General features: G+C 37.2%; 1 protein-coding gene across 1 annotated transcript in view; it reads right to left on the bottom strand.

The window, feature by feature from the left end:
* The window catches only part of CHD9 (chromodomain helicase DNA binding protein 9), a 352,905-nt gene that overhangs the window by 38,383 nt on the left and 299,092 nt on the right, over window positions 1–15,430 (bottom strand). The window contains 7 exon segments of the mRNA XM_014587776.2: window positions 469–671; window positions 4,446–4,665; window positions 7,985–8,027; window positions 13,029–13,086; window positions 14,528–14,588; window positions 14,591–14,635; window positions 15,386–15,430. Coding sequence (XP_014443262.1) covers window positions 469–671; window positions 4,446–4,665; window positions 7,985–8,027; window positions 13,029–13,086; window positions 14,528–14,588; window positions 14,591–14,635; window positions 15,386–15,430 — 675 coding nt within the window.

Here is a 15,430-nt window from a genome sequence, read left to right as displayed (position 1 = left end):
TTTTGGCCTTATGCTGCAATCCACTCGCAGCCAGCCAGGATCACGGGCATGCACACATGTGCCTGGCATATGCAGAGATCCGGGGACAGGAGCCTGGGATCGTTCCATGTGGCCTCAGCATCACAGGGTACTGCCTTTCTGCAGTGCCACTGCAACTGACTGACACTAGCTATTATCTTAAAACTGAGTGTATAATTTTATTCTCTTTACATTTCCTTTTAATATTAGGTCATTGGGAAAGTCATGATGTATTTTTCTATGCAAAACTGTCATGACTTTCCCGATGACCCAATAGTATGATTAAGTAGGATAGAGACTCTAGGCATAGTTTATAATTCTGAAAAATTGCCGACATGTTGAGTAAGATAGATTAAACTATTATATAAATGAGATAAACCGGGAATTTTTGAATTTTGGTAAATTTACTTCCTTGATTGAAACATGGAAATAAAGAAATTTTATAAATACCTTCTTTGGAAGGAAGACGACAAACCCTCCGGCACATGGACATGAATGCGTACAAGTATTTCTCCAAACTATCATCGGTTTTCTTATGTAGCCTAGCCATAGCTCTAAATTTTGTCCAATCAAACTGGCCTCTGTCAGGATCAAAAACTACTCCAAACGTAGATACAACTCTATAAAAGTCAGCTTCTTCTCTTCTTGTCCATCTGTTTTGAATCAGATTAGAAAAAAAACTATGTTAGTCACTGAAATTAGTATTTATTAATACTGAATATAGCAACTACAATATAAGCTTAAAATATTTCAAGTACCTAATACTTTAAAAGATTAAATCCAGAGTTACCTGCCTTGTAAATGTATTTTAAAGTAATTGTTGACACAACTATCCAACTATACCTTTTAGTTTATACTGTTCTTTCAGACAAAAATAGCTTATTGCACATTTACTATATGAAAAACTAACGCAAAGAATATGAAATGATGTAAGATGACCCTATCTTTTTCTTTTTTTAAACATGGCTCTCATTTAATAAAGGGAAATATACATATTCCTTAGTTGGGATAAACTTCAACTTTGTTCTGATACTAAGTTCCAACAATTTGTAACATGAAAATGACTCTATCCTTCAGGAAAAAGATAAAATATTTTTAAACACAGTAATAGTAAAAGGTGGTATTTTACAGGTACATGAGTCATAGAAACCAAGAATTTCAGGAAAGCAAAGAGATTGAAGGGATTAGTTCAGACTTGGGCAATTAAGAAAGGCATCATAGAGTAAGTGGCATTTCAGATGGGACAAGGTTAAGGTTAGGGAGGAAACACTAGGAAAAGGGCATAGAATAAGGAAAATAGAAAACATTCTGTTTTGTGGGATGATGAGTCAGATTGACAAGGAGGTGGTTCATATTGGGGACAACATGAGATTGGGCTGGAGTCAGCTATAAAATACATTAAATACCTGGCTAAAAATATTTTTCCTTTAATTGAGAGTTCTTGACACTTTAAGGGGGTAACAGTGTTATAAACCACATATCCCCAAATTTCAGTCTATCTGTAGAATCTTTTCCTACCTTACTTTACAGGATTGTTGTGTAAATAAGAAAAAGTATATGGGAAAGACCTTTGAAACTTATTAATGGACCATTTTTTATCATAAGAATTTTTTTAAGAATTATTTTATCTGACCTTATTTTATTTATTTTTAATTTGACGGGGGGGGGGCGAGAGAAAGAGAGCGAGCGAGAGAGCGAGAAAGCAAGTCATCAGGTCCAGGACTCAAACCATGGTTGGCCATGTGGGAGTCCAGCACCCTTAACCACCACACTACCTACAAGCCCCTATCATAATAAGATTAATGTGATGACAATGTAAAAACAGCTTGGGAAACTAATCAAATTTTATGAACCTTAGACTTGGGTAAGACTAGGAATGAAAAGGCAAGGATGAACTGAAACACACACACACACATACAAATGACCCCAAGACTACTCTAAAAATTTATCATTTAGAAAGACCAGATATAGTGGGACCAGCAGTTAGCATAATGGCTATGTTGCTGGACTCCCATGTAGTCGACCGTGGTTCGAGTCCCGGACTCAGTGGCTTAAACTCACACTGGGTGCGTGTGCATGCGTGCCCAAGATCCCGAGAGGAGAATGGAGGAGAAGGAATTGCGGCATGGCCATCCCCCCCCTTAGGGGTGATTTCTTGCTTTCTGTCTCTCTGGTGAGCGCACACGTCATATAGCAAAAAATCCTCTCCCCCCCAAAAAAAGAAGACCAGACATAGAAATGAAAAGATAAATATTATCATGATACTATATATTATTGTGCCAAATGACTAGTCTATTTAGGTAAGTGCTGCATGAGTACCAAAAAAGGAGTACCAGTCTACTAAGCTAGACTGGTTAAGAAAAAAATGAATACAGGGGATGGCCCATGTGCTGAGCTCTGAAAGGATGGGCTAGTTTGGGCTAAAGGGTACACTGGATGATACAAAAACCCTATGCTATGATATTGAGTCAAGAGTAAGAATATTCTGGCTGATATAACAGTAGTAAATGAAGTTAGAAATGCATGCTAAAATCTAAATTGAAGAGATCTTTGAATTTAGGCTTAAGAACGTAAGGCTTTTTTGGGGGGGTGGGGGTGGGGGAGGTTTTTGCTATAGGGCACGTATGCTCGCCAGAAAGACAGAGACAGACAGAGAGACAGAAAGCGAGAAATCATCCCATGCCTCAATCCCTTCTCCTCCATTCTCCTCTTGGGATCTTGGGCATGCACGCACATGTACCCTGCGTGAGTTTAAGCCATCAGGTCTGGGACTTGAACCGTGGTCGACGACATGGGAGTCCAGTGACATTGCCATTATGCCATCTGCTGGTCCCAAGAATTTAAGGCTTTAAACCTTAAAACTTTATACCTAATAAAGAGCCATCAAACATCCTGATAAAACTAGTATTTTATGAAGATTAATCAGATCTGACAGATCACAGAAAAATGTTGGTAGATTAAAGATGGTCACTTTAATCTTAGCCATTCTTTCCATTGAGAGGTGGAGTCTATTTCTTCTTTCCTTAATATAGGTTTGTACTGTAGCTTTTTTTGACCAACAGAAAGGCAAGGATGAATTGAAACACATATACATATAAATGACCCCATGACTACTCTGAAATTTTACCATTTAGAAAGACCAGACATGTCACTTTATAATTGCTGAGACTAGTTCTTAAGAATATACAACAGGGCCAGCAGATTTCTAGTGATTAAGGAGCTGGAATAACACATGGCCAACTATGGTCCAAGTCCTGGATGCGGTGGCTTGAAAATCATGCCAGGCACGTGTGTCTGAGTGCCCCCAGTCCTGAGGGGATAATGGAAGGGAAGAGGTTGTGGAGTGGCCATCCCCACATGGGGTTGATTTCTCATTTCCTTCTCTCTCATGAGTGTATACACTCTATGGCAAAAACCTTAAGGAAAAAAAAGAAAAATCTGCAGCTTTTGCATTTGCTATATGGAATGATCCTTCCTGGAATCTGAGCTCCTAGCTGGCAGCTAGTACCAATTGCTAGCCGTGTGAGTGAGCCTACTTTGGATCTTCCAGTTATCTCAGAAACAGCACAAAAAGTAGAAGAATCACTTCACATAACCAAAAGAAATAAAAAATGCTATCTTTAATCATATATTTTGGACTGGTTTATTATGCAACAATAGACAACTGAAACAGTATATTTACAGAGGCATAGTATTTGAAAATGATGACTAGGATAGCTAAAAATTTTAAGTTCAAACTGACTAAATTCTGGCTACAACAAACGAGTTCGAGTTGGAAATGAAACAAAAAAGCAATAGTTTATCTTCTTGAGGATGTCTAGTGACAACAATTAACAAACAGGTCAGGTTACTGTTAAACGCAGCTGTTCTTTTCCATGTACTCTAGTCTCAAGAAGTTAAAGCTTTTGGAATGAGGTAAATTTTCCTGTCTTCTTAACAAGACCTCTTACAATCTGTTCTCTTTGACATCAGTAGTTCTAATGATTCATCCTCTGTATAAAGCAGAGGTGGGCTTGCCTTCTACACATTGTCATAATTCATAAAATTCTTAAAGTAAAATAAGATAGAATGGAATTTTATTTCATATAACTTAAAGTTATGTCTACTGACAATTCAATTAAGTTTGCTCTGCACCTTAACTGTCCTAGAAATTCCTAAATATGACAAGAAAATGATTAAGTATGAAGCACAGCTAGTAATTACAAAATTCAATAATTTTTAATAGTTTTACCATTATTTGTGAATACACGGTTGTGAGTTTATGGTTGTGAGTATATGCGTATATATACACAAAACACCTTGCTTTGACCAGTTTCTCTATAGCTTTATTGTTTTCCACAAAGCACAATAATCACACATTGACAGCCTTAAGAATAAACAATTACATTTCGATAATCTACATTAAAAATTTAGTGTTATTGTCTTACCTCTGTTGTCTTTCTATCTTGGCTGCCATTTTAGGATTAAGAGTGGCTTCTTCATAAAGAGGCTGCATTACACTGGCAGGCACTGAGAAAGTAGGTTGTATCTGCTGGATTTGTCTGTTTTTATTAGTACGCTGATATGCAGTGATGAGACGCCTCAAACGTGTGGTTAAAGCTGACTGAGTAGGCCAATATACTTTATCACCCTCCATCAGTTGACCATCTATATTTAAAGAAACTCATGTCAATAATAATAATAATTGAATAGGTACTGTATAAAGTTATCCAAAGTGGCAAAATCCACTTACTAAATATTTTTTTCTTTAATTATTTTTGGGAACAAAAGACCACATCTCTCAGCATAAAAAAAGTTTTTCTTTTTTTTCCAGACTCAATAGCCTAGTGGATAAGAGAACTACATCCCAGATGGTAGATGATATACCTAATTTTGGTCTTATTAGCTTTGAAAACATGCTGAGCATGTGCGTGTGCATGCCCGGAATCCTGACAGGATATAGAAAAGGAGAGGGGACTGTGGTGTGATCATGTCCTACTGGGAGGTACCCTCTCTTTTCTCGCTTTCTCTTTCTCTGGTAATTAAAAAAAGTTTTCTTTTGATTATGGCTCTTAAAAAAATTACAAAAAATTTTCAAGAGCAGTTCAAAGTAAGATTCAGTGTTATCTATTTAAAGGGAACTTCACTTGCACAGAAAATGCAACTCTTACATTTTCAGGTCCAATACATCATATTGACTGGCAAATACTCGATGCCTAAACTTAAATAAATTAAAAGCCTAGCTGAAATTAATGAGAACTTCAATATCATAATTTGTTCTAACTGATGCCACTTGTACTAAATTTATCTCAATTTAATTAGAATTAAAAAATTATTGGGACCAGCAGTTGGTGTAATGGTTATGTTGCTGGACTCACACGTAGTCGACTGTGGTTTGAGTCCCAGACCAGGTGGCTTAAACTCACGCTGGGCGCGTGAGCGTGCGTGCCCAGGATCCCGAGAGGAGAATGGAGAAGGGACTGCAGTGTGGCCAACCCCCCAGGGGTGATTTCTCACTTTCTGTCTCCCTGTCTTTTTGGCGAGCGCACGTCCACGAGAAAAAATGCTCAAAAAAAAAAAAAAAAAAAAAAAAAAAAAAAAATCAAAGGGAGGAAAACAAACGGTTGTCCCTTAGCATCAGTGAGGAAGTGGTTAGAGGACATCTGTAGATACCAAAATGTACAGATGTTCCAAGCTCTTTTATAAGATGGTGTAATATTTGCATTTACCCTATGCACATTTTCCTGAATAATCTGGATTACTTATAATACTTAATACAATGTAAATCTTATATAAGTAGTTATTATACTGCGTTTTTAAGTTTTTTAAAATTTATTTCTTTTGGAACCAGCAGTTGGCATAATGGATATGTTGGTGGACTCCCATGTAGTCGACCACAGTTCAAGTCCTGGACCTGGTGGCTTAGATTCAAGCTGGGTGTGTGTGTGTGTGTGTGCCCAAAATCCTGAGAGGAGAAGGGATCGTGGCATGGCCATCCCCCCTAAAGGATGATTTCTCACTTTCTGTCTCTCTGTCTTTTTGGAGAACACATGTGTTCTATAGCAAAAACCTCTCAAAAAATAAAAATTATTTATTCCATGAAACAGAGTGAGAAAGAGAGACAGGCATTCCTAACAGGATCCTCACACCACCCCCAGCTTCAGCCAGCTAGAATCACCGGCATGCTTGTGTATGCCTGACATGTGCAAGGAGACCTTGGAAGGCAAACCTGGAGTCTTTCTTTGTGGCCTCTCCATCATGGAGCATTGTGTTACTGCCCTGCCACCATGGCTACCCCATAATTTTTTAATTTGTTGTAGTATTATTTTTGTTTTTATTTCTCCCTAGTATTTTCATACTACTGTTGGTTAAATTTATAGATGCAGAAAGTGTGACATGGATGGCACTGCATTTAAAAAATTTAGTATGACAATGCTGTAACTTTTGCATTTATTTACCTAATAAGGCACAGGACCTAACATTTTTTTTTTTTTTTGAGAGGTTTTTGCTATAGAGAATGTATGCTTGCCAGAAAGACAGAGGCAGACAGACAGAAAGGGAAAAATCACCTCTCAGGGGGATGGCCGTGCCACAATCCCTTCTCCTCTCTTCTCCTCTCAGGATCTTGAGCACACATGTGCCCAGCGTGAGTTTAAGCCACTGGGTCCGGGACTCAAACTGCAGTTGATTACATGGGAGTCCAACGATGTAGCCATTATGCCATCTGCTGGTCCCAAACTAACTATTTTTAAGATGCAATATTATAATTATACATACCATAATCCAACTGTCATCATTCATACTAACAAAAACTATCTCATTACTAGATGAACTATGGGAGGATGAGGCACTCTTTTGCTTGGGTGCAAGGTGGAAATGAGGCTATGCTAGTGATAGCATGTTTCTATCTTGATATCACAAGGAAAGAGAAGCAAGACCTTGTATACAAAAGCTTTGCAGAAACTGGGTGATAAAGAATAGCACCTAATGTATGTGTGGGATAAAAAAATAAATGTATTAATAACATTTTAATGATAAACTTTCACATACAAATCTAAGAATTAAGCAATGCGGGGGAGGACCAGCAGATGGCGTGGTAGGTAGCTAAGGCACTGAACTCTCACATGACTGACCATGGTTTGAATCTTGGACCTAGTGAATTGCTTTTCCACTTTCCCCCTCTCTCCCTGGCAAAATTAAAATAAATGAATGAATAAATAAAATTAAATAATTAAAAAAATAAATACATATCCTGTTATCAAAAAAAAAAAAGAAAAGAAAAAGAAAATCAAGCAACAGGGCCAGCATGGTGGTTAAGGCAACTGGATCCACATGGCTAACTGCATGGTTTGAGTTCTGGACTTCAGGCCTTGAAAAACAAGTCAGGTGTTATGTCCATGCTCAAAATCCCAAAAGAGAGAGAAATAGGGAAAATGAAATGGCATTACCATCTCCATCTCCCATGGGAGTGGTGTTTTCTCACATCACCCCTGACTCCCAGCAAGGACACATACCCTCTGGCAAAAACCAAACCAAAAAAAAACCCAAAAACGTAACAAATCATCAAACCTCTATTCTATAAAGCTCATCAAATTACTTTATAAAGATTTGCAACAATTGTTAGATATTGGTAAATTAATAATTAACTAGCATGTTCTATACTGATTATAGCTGTATTCAAGGTAAATTCCATACAGGGCCAGAGGGTGGTGTGGTTGTTAAGGTGTTGGATTCTTACATGGCTGACTTTGGTTTGAGTCCCAGACATAGCAGTTTGCTTACTCACTTTCTCCCTCTCTCTCTTTGTCTCTCTCTGGTGAATGTGCATGCCCTATAGCAAATAAAGTAATAATGATGATAAATAAAATTAAATAATTCTTTAGAAATGTTTATATACATCAGCAAGATTACAAAGGTATAATAGATTATTGGTCTCATAGATCATGAAAATGTGACTTATAATAAGTGAAGAAATAAATGCAGTTACCTCCATCTGCTATAACAAGATCTCCTGGTGAGGAAACATCATCCTTTTAAAAAGAAAACAGAAATTTGTCACAAGGTAATTAGATCAAGATACATATGAAAAAAGAGAATAAAATTTCTTTATAATATGCAAAAGTTCTTCCAATAAAAAAATAAGGATTTAGCAAAAATAAAACTTTTTATCCCTGTTTTCAGTTCTTAGCCTTTCATCCTTATTACCTTTGACACATCAACCATTATTCACTATGATTACTTTTAAGTCAGTTTCTTTTCCTTTACCCTTCTTCTAACCAACTAATTTTTAAACTTTAAAAAAAAACCAATGATTTATTTTACTTTTTAAAAATTATCATTATTATTTTGAATTTGCTATAGGGCACATGTGTTCACCAGAGAGAAAGAAAGTTAGAAAGCAAGCCTCAAGGTTTGGACATGAACTGCAGTTGGTCACATGAGACTCCAGCACCTTAACTACTACACCATCTGCTGGGCCCTAATTTTTTCTTTCTATATAACAATTAAGACAATTTATTCATTTTCATATTTGGTTATTAGATAACCTATTAATCTTTTATTTTTCAGCCTTGCATAGTTTGCTTCTATGTAGATAAAATTTTTATCTGTCAACAGAGCCTCTTGTTAGGAATCACAACATTACCATAAACTTAAAATTCATAACTTTAACAATTCTATTTCAATGACTACTAGCTTTTGCCACTGTTTTGAAAAAAGTCTTAGGTTAGAATGATCTAAGTTCCTTTGTAACTGGGTCTTTTTTCTCTGGTTACTTTTAATAGTTTCTCTTTTCTGTATCTCTTCAAACAGTGCTTCTTCCTTATTCTCTCTAGTCTCTTCTTTGGGAACACCTATTAGGTATGTGCTAGACATTATCATACAGACATTATCATACTCTCTTTCTGTTTTCTAAGTTTTTTAATACATTCCATTGTGTTATTAATTTATTGCCTCTCATGCCTTTCACCTGCTCTAAGAAAACAGATCTGAGCTCTTTAAACATTTCCCCCCTCTGGTCAGTATGATACTAAACTTTGTCAGCAGAGGGAATGTGGAGACATATCAGAATTACTTCCTAGTTCTGGTAAGCTCCTTCATTGCTAAGCTCCCCAAGCACAGGCCTCTTCCCTAGCGCCTAGTTCCTGCAGCCTCCTTAGCACCCACCAACCAGCAACTATTTCCAGCAACTTTCCCTAGGGTGTTTTTACAGTGGAATCCCTCCATTGAGACACTTTCCCAGGACAAGCTTCTTTGGCAAGGCTTCAGGGCAATTTCAGCCAATTCTAGAGTATATCTCTAGCAAGTTACACCAATGTGGCAACACAGCAACTTTCCTGCCATCCCAGTGAGTCACTTCTTCCACTTCTTCCCTCCAAAGTCTGGATCTCAACTCTGGTGAGGATAAGACTTTTCCTTTCACTCTGTGTGAAGCCTTTAAGTGGTAGATGCTCCTTATACCTATTTAAAGTTCTACTTTTTACTAGCCAATCTCTCATTATTCCAAGCTCCCTTTTTAACTATTAATTCAACTTTCTCTGTTGAAATTACTATGTGGTTTCTCTTTTATGACTGGTCTAGACTGGCCCGCTATGCTACACTTTGAGTAACTTCCTCCTACTTATATTCCAAGTTATTTCTTCTCTCATAATCATGTCTAATCTGCTTCTATAGCAGAATGTTTAACCTATTTACTGAGTTTTAAATGTCAATGACTGTTTTCCACTTAAAAAAAATGACAGGGCCAGCCCCATCATACAGTGGTTAAGTGTTGTGCATTGGAAGCTGGATCACACATGTCCAACCATGTTTCAAGTCCTGGTCCTAGCAGTTTGAAAAAGACGGTAGATGTGTGTGCATCTGCAAAACCCTGACAAAGTGAAGAAATGGAGGAAAAACGATTGCAGCATGACCACACCCGCTGGAGGGTGCTCCCTTATCTCTGGTGAGTCCATGTGCTCTCTGGCAAAACAAACAAACAAACAAACACACACAAAACATAAACAAGAACACTTGACAAATAATACTGCATATTTTTCTATGGAGAATATTTTAAAGTTTTTAAGTATTTTAAGTTTTAAAGTATATGTCTACTGTAGTTAAATACAGTTAATTAACAAATGTATTAGCACACATAGTTATCACTTTTCCACTTTTAAATCTACATATGATTCTGGACCAGCCAGTGGCATGGATGACAAGGGACTGAATCCCACATGGCTGACTGTGGTCTGAGTCCCAGACACGGTGGCTTAAAAATCTTGCTTGTGTGTGCTTGCCCAAAATCCCAAGAGGAGATAGGAAGAGAAGGGATTGTGGCATGGCCATCCCAGCTGTAGGGTGATTTCTCACTTTCCCACTTTCCTTTTCTCTTCTCGTGAGTGCACATGCCCTATAGAAAACTGGGGGGGGGGGGGGGGGGGGGGGGGGGGTACGGTGGGGGTGTAAATAGATATAATTCCTTTTCACATCTTCCTAGTATATCTTCTTTTGTTACTGGTTCTTTCTTTAATGTTTTTAAAAACTATTTATTTAATTTTATTTATTATTATTATTTTTTTACTTTGACCAGACAGAGAGAAAGGGAGAAGGAAAGTGAGAAAGCAAGCTGCAAGGTTTGGGGACTCAAACCATGGTTAGCCATGTGGGAGTCTGGCACCTTAACCACCACACCACCTGCTGGGCTCTTTCTTTATCCTGTTTTAAATTATTTAAAAATTTACTTATTTTTTATTTCAACAGATGTATTTTCAAAAGTTCTTGGGGGATCTAATCTTATTCTTGTTGTAAGATAGCATTCACTCATGGCGAATTCTTTCTCGTGTATTTTAAAATTCTGGATTCTGATTTCATTTTATGGAAGGCTTCAAGGCTTACTTACATGTATTGTGTATTAAAGTTGTTCCTTCTTTTTTCTTTTTGTTTTTACCAGGTACCTCAGGGAGATCACCAGTCAAGGACCCCTTTTGATATTATACTGAGGGTTCCTGGACCATGCAGCTGAAGTAAAACATTAAAACTTATCCATAAATTCTCGGGATTGACAATATTTTTCCTCCTCAGAGTCCATGCTAAGATAAATTTCTTTGTTGTTTCTACATGTTGTTTGCTAGAAAGTATGGCCTTTTGAGAATCCCGACTTTTTACAGTATTTTAGTTCTCATTGCTCGCACACTGGAGTAAGCCTCTTCTCTCTTCCTCAGCAAGGCATCAATATTCAAACCCCTAAGCTACTAAAACCAGCAAACTTGACTTCATAGCTATAGCATTATCTAGTTTTTACCATACTCTCATAAATATTATAGACATTCCTCTCTCTTTTAACATCTTTTCCCTTACTACACTGATTATTTTTTTAATAAAAAAATTGTATTTACTTAGAATCATTCAGAATGTCAATAAAACAGCTGCAACTCTTTTTTTTTTTTTTTTTTTTTGCAATTACAGAGTAGTATTCAGTTAACAGAACAATTATTTTGTATTAGCTGCCATCGGAGACAACTGAAGATGAAAAAACTACCATCTCCATATATACCTAATTTGTGCTGTGCACCAACAAGAATCTGCTTTAAATTTCCATGCCAATTTACAACTCCCATACTGTACTAGGCAAGGCTGGTGGCTAACGAAAATACCACCAGGACAGAGCTTATCTAAAGACACATTCAGTAGTGCATTAACTATACAAAAAAAGACACTGTACAGTTTAAAAACAAATCTTATACAGTCTTACATTTCAATTTTTTTCTTTAAAAGGAGTGAGTTGTGTACAGTGGGGTTAAATGCTTTGTTGACAATTGTGGGGAAAAAAACTGCACTAGAACCAACTTATTCATCATCATCTTCTTCATCTTCATCCTCTTCATCTTCTTCTTCTTCATCTTCCTTGTCTTCCTCCTCCTCTTCCTTTTTCTTGCTCTCTTCAGTCTTGACAACTCCCTTTTTCGCTGCATCAGGCTTTCCTTTAGCTCAATATGCAGCAATATCCTTTTCATATTTTTCCTTCAGCTTAGCAGCCTTTTCATAAGGCTATTTATCATCTGCAGCAGTATTATTCCACATCTCTCCTAGTTTCTTTGCAACATCACCAATGGATAGGCCAGGACATTTTCCTTTGATTTTTGGGCAATATTTAGAACAGAGCAAGAAAAAGGCCGAAGGAGGCCCTTGGGTGCATTGGGATCTTTGAACTTCTTTTTTGTTTCCCCTTTAGGAGGGATATAGGTTTTCGTTTCTCTTTCATAACAGGCCTTGTCCGCCTTTGCCATATCTTCAACCTTTCCTTTCTCTTGTGTGGTCTTCCACCTCTCTGAGCACTTCTTAGAAAACTCTGAGAAGTTGACTGACGCATCTGGGTGCTTCTTCTTGTGCTCCTCCCAGCAAGTTTGCACAAAGAATGCTTATGATGACATTTTGCCTCTCAGCTTCTTAGGATCTCCTTTGCCCATGTTTAGTTATCTTTCCTCCGTGAGGCAGAGTCTCCTGGTGGCTGTCCGGCTCTCACTTGCCCTGGTGCTGCCTCTATGGAGTTGAATGTACTGCAATGGTTCTACCCTGATTGTTTTCTGTATTTTTTTCATCTATTTTCTTTCGACATTCTATAAAGTACTTACGATTATGCTTTGGCAGCTCATAATTCCTCTAGACTCTCCCCTCTGTTTTAAACCTCTTCGTGTAAGTATAGTTTTTTCCTTTTGCTATGTACTTTTAGTATGTAGTTCTTATTCTGCTGTGATTTTTGCCCTGTAAGACTGTTTCTTAGTTCTAATAAGTATATAGCATGTAGGCAAGTGCCATTTGAGCCACACATCCAAATCAACCTCCAAATTTTGCTCAGGAGGGGAGAGCAAGTAAATTTCTGAATGATTATTTGTGATATTTATCAAGCCAAGTTGACCATTTACTTGACTAACCTGAGGAACACAAGAACTATGTATAACAAAAAAGTAAAAAAAAAAAACAAAAAAAAAAGTAAAAAAAAAGAAATCAAGGAATTTAAAACTTAGGATTTGAAAATATGATCTAGAGCATACCTCTATATCATCTTTAAAGATGGCTGGGGCAGGTTTATATTCTGGATCTTCCACATCCCTGTCAAAATACCAACAAATGGAATTGCATTAGAAGGATCTGAAAATATGTTTTAAGGGTCAGACTGAAGTCTCTGTTCTCTAGCCAGAGGACTCCCAAGCCAAAGTATGAAGGCTATTACATTACATGGCTAGTTCTAATTTATTCCCAAGTCAACTTTTACATTACATGGCTAGTTCTAATTTATTCCCAAGTCAACTTTTAAATATACTATTGGGTCATTGGAAAAGTTATAACGTATTTTTGCATAGAAGGACACAAAAAAAATGGCATGACTTTCCCAATGACCTAATATTATTAATGTCACATGTCTCCTTATTTCTTTTGATAAGAAAAGAAAGAGTATGTAAAACATTATAATACACATAGTAGTCCCCTGACTTATGTTTCACATTCTAGAGTTTCAGTTATTCAGTCAACTGCTGTCCAAAACATTAAGCGGTCTATGGGCATACCATCCTACACATACCTGATCTCTTCTGATCTCAGAAGCTAAGCAGGGTTCGGCCTGCTTAGTGATTAGATAGGAGGCCAAAAATATTAAATGGAAAGTTCCAAAAACGAACAAGTGATGAATTTTATATTGCACACTTTTTTTTTTGGTGGGGAGAGAGGTTTTTGGTAGAGGGCATATGTGCTGACCAGAAAGACAGAGAGAGACAGAGACAGAAGGTGAGAAATCACCTCCCAGGAGGGATGGCCACACCACAATCCCTTCTCCTCCGTTCTCCTCTCGGAATCTTGGGCACACACACACATGTGGCTGGCTTGAGTTTAAGCCATCAGGTATGGAACTCGAACCATGCTCGACTACATGGGAGTCCAGTGACGTAATCATTACACCATCTGCTGGTCTCAAATTGCATACTGTTTTAAGTAGTGTGAGGAAATCTTGTGCCTTCCTGCTCTGTCCCACCTGGTACACAAATTATCCCTTTGTCTTGTCTATCCACTTGGTAAATGCCACACACCTTCATTACCAGATTTAAAAAAATAAAGACTATAAAGGGTTTATACTACCTGCTCTTTCAGATAGCTGCCAAGGATCTTGGAACATATCCCTTGTAGATAAGAAGGGACTACTATACATTTTATTGTTAATAACAATTGTTAATGAACAATAATAAAGTTGACTTCAAGTGTAAGTACCTTTCTCATTCCCTCTTATGCCTTTAGAATTTTGTGAACTTAATGGTCATGACATACTTGGTAGAATGGAAAAAACAGAGACATCATCAAAAGAAAGGGTGTGAGGTAAGTTCACTCTCTTCCTCAATTACACTTTGTTGGACAAATGTTAACTTGTTAAAGTATCATTATCACCTTCAGACTGCATACTCCAATTCTTTTACTGCTACATCATTTAAAGATAAATACACTTGACAGAATGTGCTTGTGCTGAATAGAAGAAAAAGAATTCATAACTATAAAATGTACATACCCATCCATATAATCATTTGCTCTCTGTTCAGCAGCAACTGCTTTATCATCAGGTTTTCCAAAAAGCATAATGCAGGGTCTGCTCGGATAGTGTTATATTTTTCATAACCTGGAAGCATCACCAATTACAAGGGTAAAAGGGATTAAAAAGAAAGGTGTCAATATAAGTGCTCCTCATATTTATGGTAGATGATATTCGTAGACTAAAGAGACTACACATTAGGGTGATATAGGTTAAGCATATTGTCTAGAAATTATCACAAATAATATATGATCTAGTAATACGTATGTATGAAAATACAGATTAAATTTATAAGAAAGCCAGGTACAGTGGTACAGCAGTGGTGTAGAGTGTGATGATACGAAGGCTGGGGAATGGGCAGGGGATGGGGTTTGTGTCTGAGGTTTCTCTATACATGCCTATGACCCTGGCTGGCTGGAGCTGGTGGTGAATTGTGGCATAAGAATTCTGTTGGAGGTGCTAACTTCTTTCTCTCCCTCTCTGTCTCTCAGAAGAAATGAATGAGTAGACTTAAAAAAGAATTGTATGAAAAATAGCATAAGCTAAGCAATCATACACACACATAAACACATACTCACACACTTCACGTAAGAGCTCTTTCTAAAAGAGGAAGTTGTGAGATTTACATACAGTAGGGGCAGGTCACAAAAAAATACCATCCTCTCATGAGGCAATATAATGACTGATAAGACATAGTTTGGTAGTGAATGCTTTTACTGTTACATATGTAGCATGGGCATTACTGCAGTGAGGCTGTAACTGGAAATCAATAAACTAAAAATTAGTTGAATTACATTTACATAGAAGGGGATCTTACCTACCTTACTTCTTTCTTACCATGTTTAAAAACTCCAATAAGGAGTGACTTATCAGCATCAAAGT

This window comes from Tupaia chinensis, unplaced genomic scaffold (assembly GCF_000334495.1).
Source record: "Tupaia chinensis unplaced genomic scaffold, TupChi_1.0 Scaffold000235_1, whole genome shotgun sequence".
Lineage (NCBI taxonomy): Eukaryota > Metazoa > Chordata > Mammalia > Scandentia > Tupaiidae > Tupaia > Tupaia belangeri.
Note: the sequence above shows the minus strand (reverse complement) of the source record. Positions and strands in the feature narration are given on the sequence as shown.